The sequence below is a fragment of the Chenopodium album genome, chromosome 11, assembly GCF_948465745.1.
Source record: "Chenopodium album chromosome 11, dcCheAlbu1.1, whole genome shotgun sequence".
Lineage (NCBI taxonomy): Eukaryota > Viridiplantae > Streptophyta > Magnoliopsida > Caryophyllales > Amaranthaceae > Chenopodium > Chenopodium album.
The window spans coordinates 16521559-16540682 of NC_137844.1; the positions used below are offsets into that span (position 1 = coordinate 16521559).

The following is a 19124-nucleotide window of genomic DNA, read 5'->3' on the forward strand; positions in this document are numbered from 1 at the left end:
TTATCTTTTATCAAATTATAAAATGTACGGGTATTACAGGTTGTAATGTGGTTAAGTGATGGTTTGCAGAAGAAAAGGGAAAAAGGCTCAAGACCCGAGATAAGCCCCCAAGATGTGCAATTGTGAATTTGAAAATTTTGAATTTGCAAGTTTTATTTTTCACATTTTTTTTTACTTTGATTTCTTTTCTTTTTTCTTTTTTTCTTTTTCATTCTTTTGAATCAATGCAGGAAATCTTGGATCATGTGGTCCATCACTCACTTAGCATTCAAAAGCAAGTTTAAAAAAGAATGATAAAAATAAAACAATGTCTAAGGGTTAAGTGAATGTGGGTTGAAGAAATGAAGACCAAACGTTAGACGAGGCTCAAAGTGGTTGATGAAAAAAATGGAATGTATGTTTGAATGGTTAATGGGAATAATGGGTTGCACAGGTGTCTCAAGTCATTGGTGTACCTTGTGTTTAGTTCGGTAATTGATTTTTTTTTTATATGCAAAAATGACATGATCGAGATGTAAAGGAAAAGAATACTCATTTTATTAATGGAATAAAGGTGAACAAAAACACAAAACTCAGAAAGGAAAATCTATGCTAGACTTGAAAGGGGGAAAAGGAAATGAAAAAAAAAAGATCATGAAATCCTGCATGAAGGGCTCGTTGTGCGCCTATCTTCATTGCTGCTTATAATTTCTTGTCGCCTGAAGGGACAGGAAGTTTGTTGGCATCAACAAGATATTAAATGACGCCCTTCAAATTCCAACATTGCTCGATCGTATGGCCCCTTCCTTGACGGAACTTGCAGTGGGCATTGAGATTCCACTTGACGCTCCTTTCTTCAGGTTTTGGCTCTGTAAATGGCCCAATAGGTGTGATCAAGCCTTGGCTATAAAGGCGATTAAAGGCCGCAACATAAGTCATTCTAAAGGAGTGTAAGTTCTCCTTTTCTTGGGCAATGGAGCATCAAGAGCTAACACTTCATTAAGATCAACTTTGCTTATATTATTGGTAGTATTTTCGTGCTCAGAAGACGAAGAAGAAGGAAGGTCGTTCTTCTTGTTTTTCCAAGTGTTATTATTGTTATTACGAACAGTCTTTATTAGCTCATCCTCGATATTGATGCCAATATAATATACAGCTTTGTAGGGAATATTTTAAGCATCCCACACTTGAGCCCTAATGTTATCATACACTTAAGTATGGTGGCGTCCAAAGGGAAGGAAGCTAGAGTAAAAGAGTCTCCAACAAGTTTTAGGAACTTGTAAACCGTTCACAGGGTGAAGGTTACACTCCTTCACGATCCTAGAGATTGTTAACTCCATAGTGGTCATGAACCATGATTGGATATTCGGGGATGAAAGTACAAATCTAACCTAAAAGAGATTGAACCTGCCCTAAAAATAGGCATCTACTTTATTCTTCTCATATTCATGTGTGCTTTTTGACTAACATACAATCAATATATTAATCCTAAACCTGTTTAATCTATGTTGGTTGAACATTAATGCACAAACAAATCTATTATCGGCAATCACTTGAATTAAAATCACATTAGCCTAAATAAAATTATTAATTATCTTATTAAGCTTGATTACAAGTACAAATTCCCTTTAAACTTGTAAGAGAGGGCGTGATCAAGAAATAACAATAATATAAAATATCAAGCAACATAATAATAATTAACAACAATTATCATCATAATAATATTCTCATCAAAGCATAATAATATTAGCAAGATCCTAGGCATGATACTAACATGATTAATAACAAATCCTAACATGTCACTAAACATAAGAGATCAAAGCTTTAACCCTAACATGATACTAGCATGATAGAAGAAAATAGGAAACAACCTAAACATGATAATAAAAGCAATAAATAATATCCTAACATGATACTAGCAATTAATATAACAAAAACATGCTTTCTACAAAATATAGCAATAAAACTACTTACTTTGTTGTCTCGTATCTCTTTCTATCAAAACATTAAACAAATTAGTAACTTCAATGAAACAATTAAGTAAAAATAATTAATTTAAATAATTGAAATAAGGATTTGGGATCAAACCCTCATAAAACCTTTCACGTCTAGGGCGAAGGAAACTTCGAGCTTGGCTAGGTGTGTCTAAGACTCGTAAGTGCGGTATTGTATTTTGAAAAGGGAAGGCTTAGAAAGAGGGAGAAAGAAAAAGCTATTACTTAAAAGAGAGAAAAGAATTAGATGATTAAAAACGGGGAAAAGACCCTATTTATAGAGAAAAAAAGTCCCGAAACGATCAGAAAAAGATCGAATTCGATTCAGAGTAAAACTACTCCCATCGTGGCGCGGCAGTGTCATCGCGGCGCGATGGATCTGTTGTTTCGCGATGGTGAACGCGTTGATTCAAAATTGTACGGAGTCCTTAATCTAATTAAATTAGACTAATTAACGTCCGTACTTATCTTTTAAAAATCAGATTTAATCTTTTAAAACACTTGTTTTATTCCAAATAAAATTCTCTATTTTTCTAAAAGACATAATTATTAATCCTAATCCCACTAGAACTCAAAATAACATTCTAGATTATTCTAGAAGATTAAAATCAATCCTAATGATTTTAGGAATATTAATTAATGGGCCCTCCACTTGATCATTAGGCTGTATATAAAACTCATTTTGAGCTCAATTTAGTATTTTGGCCATAACTTCCTCATTATTAATCGGTATTGGGCTTATAATATATCGTTGGAAAACTCTTTCGAAGCCCAATCCATCTACACTATTATTGGACCCTTATCATGGACCAAACAAAACTGGATGAATATTTTTCATAAATAGAGTACAAAAAGAAATATTTCCGAAAACAGAAAGAAGTATTTTTATTAAAACGACCGCATCACAAGACTTTTCACATTTCACCTTGTTCGATAATCAAATGACGTAAAAGGTATTCATCACCGGGTTTGGTTTTATTTTGTGCATTTTTCTAGTTTTTGTCAGTTTTAGGGTTTGCGCTAATTACTAAGTGAGTACGGTCCATTGGCATTCGTTAGTCATAAAATAAACCACCATCGACAAAGAAAGATCGTTAATGTTAGGATCAAAACGATCAAATATACACACATAGGGCACGTAGGCACAATAATGCAAAGAAGAGTTCGCAACCTAAGGTCAAGTTCTATGTTCCACTATGGTCAAGTTTATTTGGTGTCAAAAGGGTACCATGGTTAAAATTTTGGACGCGTTAGCAAGGCAGCCTCCCTTAAGGGTGTACGCCAATGGGCGGCTCCGCAAGTTTGTGATTAAATCGAACTCGACTCCATGGTTTAGATGAATTTAATAACTCGGATGAACCCTTATTGCCATGAGCGTTTTTGGGTTGATAGAGCTTAAATTCCCCGTGGCTAAGACGTATGTAGAACACACACGTTTTTTCAGAAAAATAGAAGGAAGCTAATAACGAGAAAAAGAACGGAACCACTGGAAGAATTTTACAGGCACTGCGACACGGTGGAAAACGCCGCGACACGGTGTAAAATGCCGCGACACGGTATTGTACACCACGTGACGGTGTCCTGTACCGTGTCACGGCACCTCTGCCGTTACACGGTGCTTGTAAAATTCAAGCAGTGCCTCGTTTTCTTCGATCGTGATCAAGCTAGTGCGAACCTAAAATATGATGTTAAAACATCTATGTATATGAAAAAAAATGCTAACTTAATCACAGGAATACAATTCAAGAATCTTTCAAGTCTCATCCACTCATCTTAATTAAATACCAATCACTCAAATCTATAAATAATCAAGAATCCTCCCCAGTGGACTCGCCAAATTGTAGGCGTCATTCGAAGCGCGCCTACGTTAAGCATGTGGTGAATATGCTTGGCACTCATAGGAAGTGGAAATTGACATATACGATTAGGGACAAAAAAAAGTAGGTTATGGTTTAACAAAATGGGCTAGGAATTGGGTTGGTTTATGAAATGTATTGGGATTGAATATGGATTTAAGCTCTCCAAAGATTAAATAAATACTCAACTCGACCAATAACGGCGATGAAAGGTTGTTCATCATCGAGTTTGGTTTCGGGGAAACATTTTTAGGTGTCTACAAGTTCCATTTGACTATATTTTATTAATAAACCCCTTTTTCTTCTTGTCAAAAAAAAAAAACAAAAAAGGATTTGCTCTTTGGGAGGGTTTTTTTGGTTCCCTCTCGAGTTTTCCCTTGGTAGGGTCTTTTTAGCCTCTATTGCTAGATTTTTTTTGCTTTTTTTTTTGAAGGTTTTCCCCCACTCTTCTCATTTTTTCTCTTTCTCTTGCATCTCTTTTCTTTTGATCTCAATTGTAAATTTTTGTAAGGGATTCCACCGGTGTTTTTACCGGTGTTAAGTCCCAAAAAACTTTTTAATTGCTTTAAATAAATGGATCCCATCTTTATGATGGTGTTTATTCAATTAGGCTTATTTCTTTTGTTTGTCCGTGTGCTAAAAATTGAAAATTTAGGGTTTCATCGTTTCCGAAAATATCTAGAAGGCCATATGAGTTTTTTCACTCAAACAACTAATCATTCGTGGATCTCAAGCCGAATTAGTATTATTAAGGCGATCGTTGATCGAATGTGCGATGTAACTAGTTCTAGGGTAATTTGTAGTTGTTTTGGAATTTAAGATTTCCTAGGAATTGTTTGCAAGTGTCTTTGGCTATCTTTCATTAATGAAATTTTTTTTCTTATATTTTTTGGATGACTTTTTAGGGGACTAAGGCCATGTTCTTTTGAGCTTCTGTGCAGAGCAGAGCATATTTCAACAGAGTAGAGCAGATTGAAGCAGAGTAGAGCACAACAGAGTAGAGCCGAGCCGAGCAGAGCAGAGCATAACAAATTTCCTTATTATTATTACTACTACTACTATAACTATTATTATTATTATAATTATTAAATATTATTGTTAAATATTAATTATTATTATAATAATTATTAAATATTATTTAATTATTATTTTTATTATTATTTTTATTAAACATTAATAATTAGTATTATATTTAAATATTAGTTATTATCTTTAAATATTAATCTATATTATAAAAAGAAATTATTATTATTATTAATATTAATAATAATAAGTATTATTATTACTGTTATTGTCATTATTTTTTTTTTGAGAAAATATTATTATCATTATTATTTTTACTATTATTATTATTATTTATTATTATTATTATCAATAAATATTAATTATTATTATTATTATTATTATTATTATTATTATAGTTCAATATTAATTATTAAATATTGATTATTTATTATTTAGTATTAATTTTTAATAATATTATTATTATTAAATATTATTTATTAATTAATTAATTATTATTATTATTAAATATTAATTTTTAATAATAATATTATTATTAAATATTAATTATTTATTATTATTATTATGAAATATTTATTATATTATAATAATGATTCAATATTAATTATTATTATTATTAAATATTATTTATTTATTATTATTATTATTATAATAATTCAATATTAAGTATTATTTTTAAGCAGAGCAGGGCAGAGTAGAGCAGAGCAGATTGAAGCAGAACAACTCTAAAGAACGAGGCCTAAGTTATTTAACCAAGGGGACTCTCTTTTTAACTCACCCACAATTAAATTAAGGTTTCAAGAGGTGAAAAAAATTAAAAAGATATACCCCAATGTTATACTCCCTCCATCCTATTATTCTATGCCTATTTCTTAAAAAGCACGGTAATTAAGGAAAATTGTGAAAGTAGAAAAATATTCTATTGAAAAGATAAAAAATAGAGAACATTGTAAGAAAATAATAAAAAGTAGAGAATATTGTATAAAAAGGATAAAAAGTTAGTAATGATTTTTTTGGATATATGTGTATTTTATATGAAAAAGATAAAAATTAAGTATAATAATGTTCTATTTTTAAAAACAAAGACAAAATTTTGAGACACCTAAAAAAAAAATACAAGCACGAAATAATGAGAGGGAGGAGTAGTTAACTCTTTTTAAGGAAGTACTACGTATTAAAAAAGTGAAATTCGTGTAACGTGACACAATATCTGAGGCCCGCATAAAGGGTATCAAAATATTAAGGAAATCAAGCAAGCAGCCAAGCATTGCTACTATCGTAAATTCTTCGACAGTGATTTTTGATATTCAAGAATTCGAGAGAGAAAAACATGGCGAAGCAACAAGATAACAATGCAAATTCAGTAGCTTCCGATCTCATCAATTTTTTGAATGCTTCTCCAACTGCTTTTCATGCGGTTGGTAAGTTTTTCTTTAATTCTGATTATTTTCCAATTACTCCGATCAATTTCTGACACTTTTATTTTTCAAATAATTGGGCGGAAAAATCTAGGAATTTTTGTTTGATATTAGATTATGATATGTTAAATTACCCTTTAACTAATTGAAGCATAATCTCAGATGAATCCAAGAGACAATTGAAGGAAGCTGGGTTTGAGCAGCTTTCTGAGCGAGAAGATTGGAGTTTACGAGCTGGGAAAAAGTATTTCTTCACTAGAAATTACTCCACCATTGTTGCTTTTGCCATTGGTAAAAAGTATGCTTTTCAATCTTTCTAATTTCAAATTTCTAAGAAGAATCTATTGAATTGGAAAATAATCAGTTTATTTTTCCGAAGTTTTTATGATTAATGTTTAGTTGATGATTAGTGTTTATACTTATAGATACTTGAAGTTAGCAGATAAGGTTGCGTATATCATAACCGTTTTACAAATGGTCATTAAGTGGGTATCAATGAGTGGATTAGGAAGTGTCTAATGCTATTGAGTGTTGACTAATTATTGAATGATTAATGATGTTAAAAGCTTGACCATCTGATGAACAATGGAATTAGGGTTTTTTTGGGAATCTCACATGACTTAATTTCGTGAGTGAATGGGTAATTTTGTTATTCAAAGAGCCACCCTTCGCATAGGATGGAAGATGGCATAAAATTAAAGATTTATTCATTTGTGCTTGAGTGAAAGGATGTCTGATGTCCTATATTTTGGTATAGATATGTTGCTGGCAATGGATTTCATATAGTCGGTGCTCATACGGATAGCCCTTGTTTGAAATTGAAGCCAACATCGAAGGTAAAGACACTTTTTTACAAGGTATAACTAAGGATCAGGGTTGATGTGAGAATTATTTTCGCAATAAACATTTCATTTTTTGATAGGTAACTAAAGGGGGATATCTAGAGGTTGGTGTCCAAACTTATGGTGGTGGCTTGTGGCACACATGGTTTGATCGCGATTTGGCAGTTGCCGGACGTGTGATCATCAAAAAAGTGAAAGATAGTTCTCATTCATACTCTCACCGGCTTGTCAGGATTCATGATCCTATAATGCGGATTCCTACATTGGCAATTCACTTAGACAGGTAAAGTTTTGATGAACGCTCTGCATTCCATTTGTCAATTGTAAATTTGTAATCCATGTTTTATTTTTTTATTTTTTATTTTTTATTTTTTATTTTTTTTATGTATTATGACCATGCTGTTTTTAGTTTTCCTTTCTTATCATTATGATTTTTTATGACTTTTTTTTATATATAATTATTATTACGAGGGTTTGTTATTTCTTCTTTATATAATTTCACTGCCTTGTCATTTTATTAGGGGTAGCGATGGTTTTAAGCCAAATACACAAAGTCATCTTGCTCCTATCTTGGCGACGTCAATTAAGGTTTTATGACAAACTGTTCTCTAATCTAGTTAGCATATTGTGTATATTCTATTTATGGTGTCTGAAGGTATATCTGAATGAAAGAATACTTGGACACAATCTAAGTGGAAAAGAATTTGACATTTTCAATTGTTGTTAGTATAAGCTTATGAGATTGATAAAATAATAATTTGTATGCCATTTGTGATAACTTGTAAGCTAGTAGATTACTTCTACGCTTCTTTCACATATTGTCTTTATTTCTAAGAGAGGATTTCTAAACCCTTTATCTTGCAATTGCCATTTTGTCTTTGTTGTTGTATTAAGAGGATACCTGATTTTGGCTTTTGTTCTTTCTGTAAGGTTTTGAAACTTCTAACATATTTGAAGATTCTTATTCCTTACATATCTGATTTAGTGGGAACAACCTGATTCCTATGTTGATTTTTGATAGTGGGAATATTATGGCCAAAGCCATGGGAACTGTTAGTAACAACTTTCTTCACATGTTACAGAATAACTTTTCATTACTACTTTTTCTAGGCGGTTGTTAGTGGCTGTTTCCTTTTAGATGTGTTGATAAAAATTATTTTTATTTTTATTATTATTTTTTCTATTTTTTTTTTTAACAAGATCTAAGACTCTAAAAGGAGCTGTCGGGTAGCGTTATACAACACCTGGAAAGAGAAGCTCTAATTTTTTTTTTCCTTTTAAATCTTTTGTTTATTTGCCTTTATTTATTTATTTATTTTTTTTTTTTTTTTACATATGCGTTCCTTCTTTGACAAGGTACACAGCTGTGCTTTCACTGTGCCTCTATATTTTATTCCTTGTACAAAATTTCCAGGATGAACTCAATAGAAGTGTTAATGAAAATGATTCAGCTGATAATGGAGCTCAGACTGAGACAAAAAAATCAACTGAGGCAAAAAAATCAACTGAGAACCAGAAACATCATTCCCTCTTGCTTAAGGTTTGGGCATTTCACTTCTTCGCAATTCTAGTATTCATATCCTTCTCCAACAATTATATGAAGAATATTTTTGATTGAACGAGAGAGACTTATGCTTACCTTTGCATTCTTTATTTTGTTTCACCAGCTGCTAGCGAAGGAAATTGGATGTGAACCTGATGATATATGTGATTTTGAGCTGCAAGCATGCGATACTCAGCCAAGTCTGATAGCTGGTGCACTAAAGGAGTTTGTTTTCTCAGGAAGGCTTGATAATCTTTGCATGTCATTTTGTTCCTTGAAGGTTTGGCTTTTGGATTCCTCTCCTACCAAATTTTAGTACACTAATCATGGCAGTATATCTTTGATTATTTATTTATACTGTTTTGCTTCATTGTGATTACCATAAGTCACTTTTTATGGAAACAATTTCCATTATTTGTTTTAAGAATAGAAACTAGCATTTGGAACCCGTTACACTGCAGATCAATTTTTTTTTTTTTTTTTGAAGAAAGAAAATTTAGTTTAGTTATTTGGAGACAGAGCAGTATAAGTCTATCGTGGAAGGATTGAGTCTGCAACTTTGTATTATTGGTTTCAATGATAAAGTCATAAATGTTGCATACTATGTGACATTGCATATTGGACCATTGAAAGTACACACGTACACACACACACACACACACAGAGAGAGAGAGAGAGAGACACACACACACGAGGTAACATATACATCAGAAATCAAGAGGTAAAATGCCAACTAATGAGATAATCGCCATTAACTACATGCACATAAGAACTAAGTTTAAAACTACAGCAGTAATCATAGAATGGTTCAAACTATTTGGAAGAACAAACTATAAATTTATTAGAAAGAAATGGGCAAATTTGGAATAAGACAATTGGTGAATTAACTTGAAATGGAATAGTGTTACACAAATTTGGTGAAAGGGAACTCAGGAGTTGAAGTTATCTCTCTGTCCCCTAATAAAATTCCCATTAGGGGGTGAATAAAAATAAAGGTAATGGTGTTTGGCTGATTAACGGTGAATATAAAAAAGAAGATAGTGGGATTTGGCTGATAAAAGTGTATAACAGAAAATAGTGGAGTTTAGTTGATAAAAAGTGAATAGAAAAATAGATAAAGGCGAAATAAGACTTTTTTTTTGAGGACGGAGGGTGTACATGTAAATATGTAATTGCTAGGAACTTAGGTTGGAAGGAAGGCAGAGCCATAATCTCTGCCACTGAACCCTGCTCCAGTGTCAATTTAGTCTCCATAACTGAAAAGGGATGATCTGGATTCCTTTTTAGAATAGAAGGCTTCTAGATAGTGAAAGAAATTTTCCTAGAGATCACTGTATGCTTTCTTGCTGTCCTTACTATAGATATCACTATTTATCACACGAGACATAGCATCAATTTGTTGACTATCCTTTAGACAGCAGAAGCATTTCACTGACACAAAGTTCCCTATTCTTATCCCTTGTTGATTACCAAGATGAACATTGTGAAGACTACCAATGGCCATATAAGTACTGGACTCCAACAATTTAGCTGAGTGAAATGGTGCTGATTGGACTCCTACTGAAATACTATTCAATGCTTAGTCACTGCCTCAGTGACAAGCTGTTTCTGTGGACTCAATGTCTCTCAAACCTTCTTACATAATTTAGTAGAACTACATATGTTTTGTGCACCACCTCAAACTCTGTTTACATATTTCTGTACACACCAGCTTATGCACTTCATAATGCAGTACAATAGTCCCAAGTCCATGGCTATTACTAGCCCTGAGCCACCCATAGTAAATTTCCCAATTGTTATACCCCTTGCAACTTCTCACAACCACCTAAACCAATCTGATGAACCGGCTCTAGGGTGGGAGGGAGGAGTTGTGCTATATTCTCTTGATAATATCATTTAATATATATTTTTTTTCCTCAAATGGCTGTATGGCCAAAGTGCCAAACAGGAAGCAGGGAGGTGTGTGTGTTTGTTTGGGGGGGGGGGGGGGGGGGGAGACTAGATAATGAGATAGGATTTGTTTTTCGCCTTCATCTATAACCAAAACAAAACAAAAAATATGTGAAGGTATCAAAGATTCAAAGCAATAAGAATATAGAAGATCAGCCAAAGATAAAGCACAATGAATTAAGCTATGGAACAAGATGAATAAGCACGGCAAATCAATGGCCAATCATATAAATAATTATCAGATAATTCTGAGTTTCCCTATATTTTGTTTATTTATTTATTTATTTATTTATTTTACTTTCATACTATGCGGTAAACAAACACAAAATATTTCTCAAATTTTGACATGACACTTTTCTCTTGACACTATGTGCTAGTGGTTATTACTTTTTCCCAAAGTGAAATAGAATTTTTACCAAACAAAAAAACTTGTGTTACTGATATGTTATTCAAAATGAGTGACACTTTCTATCTTAACGTTATTTATTTTATTTTTCACATTTGTTTTGGGGGAAGAGGGAAGGGGGGTTGACATGACACTTTTCTCTTGACACTATATGCTAGTGGTTATTACTTTTTCCCAAAGTGAAATAGAATTTTTACCAAACAAAAAAACTTGTGTTACTGATATGTTATTCAAAATGAGTGAGACTTTCTATCTTAACGTTATTTATTTTATTTTTCACATTTGTTTTGGGGGAAGAGGGAAGGGGGGTTGTGGTGTGAAGCAAACATGTGATGATTACTCTTTCACTTCTGTGATTTACCAATTGTTATGGTGTTTCAGGCATTGATAGATGCTACATCCCCTGAGGGTAGTCTTGATGATGAAGTTGGTGTTAGAATGGTGGCACTTTATGATCATGAAGAAGTTGGATCTAATTCAGCTCAAGGAGCTGGATCTCCTGTCACATTGGACACCATTTCCAGAGTTACTAATGCCTTCTGCTCCGATGTTAAGATGGTAATGAGATTTTGAAAATTAAAGTGTACTTCAATTGCTATTATTTTGAATGGAATAGTTCCTACAAGCTCTCACTTTCTCCACCATGTAGAGTTTCCCAAAAAAATGTAGAATTTTTTCATGTCGGTTCTTGTTGGATTTATTTGTATATGTAGTTTCAGACATATTAGATATGAGCTTATTATAATTTAATTTCAATGTAATCAATAATATAAGTGGTATATCCGTATATGAATGAGTTGAAGGCCATATATATAAGGATGATAATCAACAGTGGACAGATGGAGTTGGAGATCGTGTTTTTGGAAATTGAATAGTAGAGTTGTACGGACTTAGGCCTCGTCTGGAGAAAGATTGTTGATGCTTCTATACTTTATCTTTTCTTCTCTTATATGCAACTCATTCCCTTTTCCTTTAATTGTTCAGATGCTAGAAAAAATTGTGCAGAAAAGTTTTCTTGTATCAGCTGACATGGCTCATGCGCTACACCCTAACTACATGGTAGGTTGACATGACTCTTTTAATTTGGAATTCAGAATTTTACATCAATTGATCAAGCTTCACTTGGATTTTGATAAATTTGAAAATTCTTCTCCAGGACAAACATGAAGAGAATCATCAACCAAAGATGCATGGGGGATTAGTTATTAAACACAATGCAAATCAGCGTTATGCCACTAATGCTATGACCTCCTTTATATTCAAGGAGATAGGGCAAATACATCAACTTCCTATTCAGGTCTGGGCTCATATTAATATTCATAAAAATTGTGATGATATTGCATGATTCATATGTGTGTGTGTGGTATGTTTGCTGTTCAGGTCCATGTTCAATTTTACTTTATCATGTTATCGTAATTAGAAGCAACGCATATCGCACTATATTTATGGTATTCATGTGTTGAGATGCATTACAATACATTGTGTTTTGATCATTTCCAAGTGAGTGACTTAGCCTAGTTCATTGACTTATTGGTAACATAAAAAAGCAACTCAATTACATTCATATTGCAAATTTTGTATTATATTAACTTTATTTATCTACTCATGTATGAAATACTTTTTTTATGCTAAATTAAAGCACTTTCTGACTATTAACGAAATGGAAAGAAAAGTAGTTCAAGGTTTAATCCTTCTTATCTTCTATTCTAAACGATTTTTGATTATTTGGCTTGACTATTAGTAATTTTTTTTTCTGTTTTCAAAGGTTTAATTCACTAATTCTCATGTCTTTGTGCTTCAATTTTAAAAGGGAAAAAGGTAGTAGCTCTTTATGTTCAGCTGATTATGATTAGATTAAAACACCTTATGAAAGTAGGATTGCAGTTGTAATTTAAGTAAATTTTATTGTTGTCTTGAAAGAGCAAATCTGTCAGCCAAAAAAAGGCATATTTTTATTGGAAAATAGCTGATATCACATCTTGATTCATATTTCCAATCATTTCTTATATGCTTGCAAAGGCACTCCAGCTCTGGTTTTATCTATTTATCATTAAAATTATTTCGGTAGAACTAGTTACTACTTCGTATTAATCAAGTCTTGGTTTTTCAATAGATTAGCATAGTGCTAGTTGCCATATGTCTTGGTTCTAATGTACAATGATTGGAATTTCGGTTTGAATGCTATTACTAGTTTACCAATTTCTAATGTCCATTTGACTTTATTTTTAAAAAAGATTGTACCATATGTTTCTTAACGGAGTATTAGTTATTTTCTTGTGACGTACAAAATTAGCATGATGAATTTGTGTATTTGTAGGAATTTGTGGTGCGAAATGACATGCCTTGTGGTTCCACAATTGGTCCTATCCTGGCTAGTGGTGTGGGAATTCGCACAGTAGATATTGGTGCTCCGCAGCTATCAATGCATAGCATAAGGGAAATGTGTGCAGTTGATGACGTATTGCATTCATATATGCATTTAAAAGCCTTCTTTATTGAGTTTTCCAAGCTTGATACAAAGCTAATCGTTGACGCTGAAGTCTAAAGCCCATCGGAAATTGCAATACTATAGCCCTTGAACATGGTGTTCTGACCACATGAGGATACGGAGCACACATCGCACACAGGCGCTGCCCCATCACCATTATGTGATACTAAGTATTAGGATTTACAGGAGCATATTAGTGTTCCCTTTCCCTCTTGTTGTCGAGAACACTTACAGTTGATGTTGCAAAACAGTCTGACATTATGTGCTTTTCTTGGTCTATGTTGCTCTAAATTAAAATGAATATATAACTCTGTAGGGTTGGTGGTCTTGGTACAATTGCAAGCTGAAAGCATTAGATTATTATACCAATTGCATTCTCTTCAAATGTCTGTCATTTATTGCTTTAATCAATCAGAAACGTCGCAAATGTAGATCTTAACAGCTTGTATAGTTGTTGGCTTAAAGGGTTTTTTAAACTTCTTCCCTACATTACTAGGCATTGTTACACAAAGCAATTTATCCCTCCTTTTTCTCCTCTTCTTGCACATTAAACATCATTCACCATCAACCACCCCCACTAGCCACCATCGCCAATCTCAGCCACCAACACACCCTCTTAACATTGACACTAGCCAATGGGCACTATTTACTCGCACCATAACATTCACTATCACATTTATCACCCTCCATCAGTCACTACCCCCCACTCACACCACAACCATCAACTACCACACCCATTAGTCACCACATCCTTCAGTCCACCCAACATGATTTATGTATATACCCACCTAGGTGGGCGCGTAATAACTAAGCATTGTCTTTGATGACTTGTGAGACAGCAACGTGCAAATCCACGCATAAAACAATTGAGGCATTGAGAATTGAAAACCTCCTTAGTAGTAGTAGTAGTCTTCTCCTTTGTTTTTGGCTAGATAGTTGGTAGATTTTCTGTTGTGTCACCTAAAAATTGAGGGGAAACTTACAATGGAAAAATGGTGAACTCAAGCTTTATGAATGAAGAAGTTGGTAAAAGGATCTCAACTCTTCTTTTGATCACAGAAAAGCTTATGTAGTTGAAGAAAAAAGGCCTAAGAAAAAACAGGAATAAAAATTACGAGGGTGAAACACTTCGGACTTTGCAAATAATAGTAAGGAGTTGTACTTTGTTGCTGGTGATATTGATCATTATAAGGTTCCTTATAATAATTGTACATGGTTCATTGTGCAAAGACGAAGAAGGAAAATGATCATACTTTTATTAGTTGTAGGTTGACCTAAAAAATGTCAGGCGTGTTACGGATAATCTTAGAAATTTGATTTTCGTTAAAAAGTTGGATGATGATGGTCATGCTGGTTATTTTGTTGAAGGTCAATGGAAGTTCATCAAAGGTTCATTGGTCATGGCTCGTGGGAAGAAAGAAAAAAAAAATTAATTTATCAAACCAATGCAGGGATATGTAAGAAAGGCGATAACATGTCAAGTTTTTGCATAAGGAGGTTTAACATGAAAAAGAAAATGATAAAATTCCATCTTAGAGGCAGTGCGCTTTCTTCTATTGTTCATGGTTATGCGTAGGTGAGCAACTCGAACTTGACTCGGTCAAAACTCAGATCGAGTTGGCTTGACTCGACTCGAGATGTTAATGAAATACTGAGCACGAGTTGAGCAAGTTCTAACTTGACTCGATAAGCTCGTGAGCAACTCAATAATATATTTTATTAATATAGAATTTACAAACAAAGTTATTGTCATGAACAAATTTGACATGTAATAAGAGTTAATTTATATTATAAAAAAAGAAATAGTAAATCTTTAATTATAAATAAAATAATTAAAAGAAAACTATATAAAGTGAACAAAAATAATAAAGGTCTATAATTTTAGAAGGGCCAAAATTTTAACGAGCAAATCGTGAGCTACTCGACTCGACTCGAAACTTTAACGAACACGAGTCGATCAGGATTTATTGGCTCGAAACTTTAACGAGCACGAGTTGAGCACATAAAAAAAGTTTTCGAGTCGAGTCAAGCATCCCTTAACTTGTGATCGACTTGCTCGATTAGCACCCCTAGTTATGTGGATTATAAGTGTATAGAGTGACGATGCGTAGTGGTGGTAGCGTTTTGTCTAAAGGTGATGTGTTGACCTCACTGCTTGTTGAGTATGTTACCTGTAAACTATCGCATGTTCCTCACTTGAGATGAGGTGATAGATGTTATTGGTGGTAAGGTGCATCGACAAGAGAAGAGTACTTAAGCAATACAAGATGTGACTAGTGCTTTGCATGACACCTCTTTTCATTCATATATTATTACTCCGTTCTTGTTTTAATAAGCGTTATAATTTAACTGGTATATAATTTTACGCGATATAATTGACTTAAATAAAATAAGAGGTATGTGGGGTAGTTGAGTTATTATAAAATTGTAAAAGAAACATAGTGGGTTAATATTTTATTGAAAATTAATGAATGTGAGAAGAAAGAAATAATAAATTTTTTTATTTTATTTTATTTTTTTTTTTTTTTGTGGGTTTGGATGGGGACCATGGAAGGAGAGAGATACTATATTTAGATGTAGTTTTTGCCAAAAAAGGAATTGTAACATTTATTAAGACACGACCGTATTTAGTAAGTGTAATATTTATTAAAACACGCAAGAAGTATTCCCTCCGTTTTTTTAAATGCATCAATTTGACAATTGCACTATTCATATACCATGGTTGACTTAATTTTTTCACCTCTAAAAAATAAATAAATGTTATATATAATATATCAATAGAGTTGTCATAATGTCTAATTTCATAATATAATTTTGTACAATTTTACTAATACAGAATTAAAGATATTAATGGCCAAAGTAGCGTCTCGACAAATGTGCCGGTCAAACTGATGCAAATAAAAGAAAATAGAGGGAGTATTGTATTTTCAACTTTAAATTAATGGTAGATAAATTAAAAAGAGTAAATTTGATAGAGTTTTGTGTGTGTGTGTGTGTGTGTGTGTGTAAATAGGTGTTAGAGCTAAATTTGTAGAGTTTGTTCACTTTCACAAGCCAAGAGATTCGGAAGGCGATGTTTTCTATTCATCATCTAAAGCGCTCTGGGTCGGATGGGATCATAGCCGAATTTTTTCATCTTCATTGGGATTTAGTAGTAAGTTCAGTGGTAGCATCTGTTTAGCATTTCTTCGGTACTGGGTTTCTGTTGAAGGAATTTAATGCCTCTCTCTTAGTTATGTTGCCAAAAGTCGACTGTCTAGAGGTAGCAGCGCATTTTCGACGTATTAGTCTATGCAACACAATTTACAAATGCATTACGAAATGCATGGTGAATAGGATGAAAGGGTCCCTTCCGTCCTTGATTACCGAATTCCAACATGCGTTCGTTCCGGGTCGATATATGGAAGATAACATTTTGCTTAGCCACGAGCTTACTCATGTTATTTCTAGCACTAGGATTAAGGCCCCGATGGCTGCTTTGAAGATTGACATGTCCAAAGCCTATGATCGGGTCAATTGGATTTTTATTCTCAAAATTTTGAAGGCTTATGGATTTCCGGACCAGTGGGTACAGTGGGTAGAGCAATGCATTACTACCGTTTCTTACAAGTCCTTAGTAAATGGTAGGGTTACCGAGTCCTTTAAGCCCGAGCGCGGTCTTCGATAGGGGGATCCTCTCTCGCCTTACCTTTTCCTTTTTTGTATGGATATTCTAGCTAGGATGCTTCTGCTTGCAGAGGACATTAACTTGATCAAAGGGATACGGGTTACGAGACGTTCTCCCTCCATTTCCCATCTGTTCTTTGCAGATGATGCGATGATTTTCTTCAAAGCCACGTCCTCTTCTTGTGAACACTTAGCTGATTTGTTAAAAAGGTTTGAAAAGGTCTCAAGACAACAACTTAATCTTCAAAAATCCTTTATAAGATTCAGCCCGTCAACGACAGATCAGGATCGACACTGTTTCAAAGATATATTGAGAATGGAGCAAAAGGAAAACCTGGGGATTCATTTAGGGGCCCCAATTGATTTCACCAGCAAAAGGGCAGATAACTTTAGGTTTCTGGTGGATAAGGTGGCCAACAGAATAATGAGTTGGAGTTTGGTGAGGCTTTCTCAGTCGACCAAGCTCATGTTGATCAACTCTGTCCTCATCAGTATCTCCTCCCATGTGATGAAAAGTTTTAAGTTACCTACATCTACGACGAATGCTATTGACTCCACGATTGCGAGGTTCTTTTGGGCTTCGACCGGGGGAAAAGGGCATGCACTGGATAAGGAAGGATATCCTTCACCTCCCAAAGGGGATGGGAGGACTGGGAATTAGATTGATGAGTACGCTAAATGATGCAATGTTGTTCAAACAAATTCAAAGGATGCACTGTAATCATCAACTCTTGGCTTCTAGGGTGCTTTATCAAAAGGAGGATAGCACTCTCTCTACAGGTTGTAAGGCGTCAAATTTGGGCTCCTACCCATCTTGGGGAAGGAGAGGTTTGTTTTTGGTGACCAACAGGTTGGTCAATGGTTTCGCATAGAAAGTTGGCTCTAGGATAGGATCAAGTCTGCTAACATGAAATGGGTAAATGGAAAGATGCCTTTCATGGCTTCCAACCAACCCTTAAGTGGTGTGGGCGCGGGTCTAGTGAGTAATTTCTTGCTCAGTAGTCCTAAAAAGTGGAATATCTTCCTGGTAAGAACAAGGTTTGAATGGGAAAGTGCCAGGGAAATCTTAAGCATGGAGCTGTCGAATGATCAGAATGAAGATTTACTTTACTGGCCTAATCATAAGTCAGGGAAATACACGACTAAGACGGGGTATGCCTTCCTCCAGGGATTGAAAGGTAAGGGCCCCTCTCACGCCCCGTATGAGGAGGTGTGGAAGCTTCTTTGGCGGTTGAATATCCCTCCAAAATGGAGCCTTTTCCTATGGAAGCTACTTTTGAACGGATTGGCTGTAAAGGCCAAACTTCACCATAGGGGTATTCCGGTATAGTTGGGATGTCGATGTTTGTGGGGAGGAAGAAGAGGACTTCCAACACTTGTTTAGAGATTGCACGCTGGCACAGTTTACGTGGGACAACTGTTCTCTTATTTTCAACTTGAATCTTGTTGTCTACTCCTTTGCAACAATGGATTCAGAGGTATATCCTGCTTTTTTATAGAGAGGATGGTATTCATAGCGATATGACCACTAAGTTTATTGTGCCCCTATGGTGCTTATGGATAACTAGGAATGGTCGGGTCTTTAGAGGGGAAATTGGTGATGGGGCGGTATGGCTTCATCATATGGGTAAGGCCATGGAGGAGCTTGAAACCTTTCGTGATAAAAGGGGTAGGTCCTCTCATGGGGATGGCTTTGATTTAGTAGTTGTTGACACTAGGCCTCCAAGGTTTCCACACTCTTCTCCATACTCTGATTGCTATGCAAGGGGTTACGGTTCTTTTTGATGGTTCGTGGAAGAAGAACACGGGCAACACAGGACTAGGATGGGTTTTCTCCAATAATAGTGATAGTTTTCAGGAAGGAGGGGTTGTTTTAGGTGTTTTTATCCCTCGGGAGAGTTACAGCTAGACCTGGCAATTCTGACCCAGACCCGATGACTCGACCCGAATGACCCGACC

At 34.3% G+C, this 19124-nt stretch overlaps 2 protein-coding genes across 2 annotated transcripts; both read left to right on the forward strand.

The window, feature by feature from the left end:
- Nucleotides 1-6049: 6049 nt before the first annotated feature.
- Nucleotides 6050-13884, forward strand: LOC145567453 (putative aspartyl aminopeptidase). The gene is made up of 11 exons (XM_081626728.1): nt 6050-6273; nt 6433-6568; nt 7028-7106; nt 7193-7395; nt 7634-7700; nt 8527-8652; nt 8780-8935; nt 11393-11569; nt 11996-12070; nt 12168-12308; nt 13329-13884. The coding sequence occupies exons 1-11, from the start codon at nt 6183-6185 to the stop codon at nt 13554-13556; spliced, it is 1479 nt and encodes a 492-aa protein (XP_081482854.1). The 5' UTR covers nt 6050-6182; the 3' UTR covers nt 13557-13884.
- A 3318-nt stretch (nt 13885-17202) lies between these two features.
- LOC145566382 (uncharacterized) lies at nt 17203-17826 on the forward strand. Its single transcript, XM_081625819.1, has one exon. The coding sequence runs from the start codon at nt 17203-17205 to the stop codon at nt 17824-17826; it is 624 nt and encodes a 207-aa protein (XP_081481945.1).
- Nucleotides 17827-19124: the final 1298 nt, after the last annotated feature.

What these genes read in the sequence shown, in the direction of transcription:
- LOC145567453 (XM_081626728.1), top strand. Translation starts at nt 6,183, where the DNA reads ATGGCGAAGCAACAAGATAACAATGCAAATTCAGTAGCTTCCGATCTC. An exon ending in TCTGCTCCGATGTTAAGATG is followed by an intron (nt 11,570 to 11,995) that starts GTAATGAGATTT and finishes TTAATTGTTCAG; the next exon opens with ATGCTAGAAAAAATTGTGCA. An exon ending in CGCTACACCCTAACTACATG is followed by an intron (nt 12,071 to 12,167) that starts GTAGGTTGACAT and finishes ATTCTTCTCCAG; the next exon opens with GACAAACATGAAGAGAATCA.
- LOC145566382 (XM_081625819.1), top strand. Translation starts at nt 17,203, where the DNA reads ATGGATATTCTAGCTAGGATGCTTCTGCTTGCAGAGGACATTAACTTG.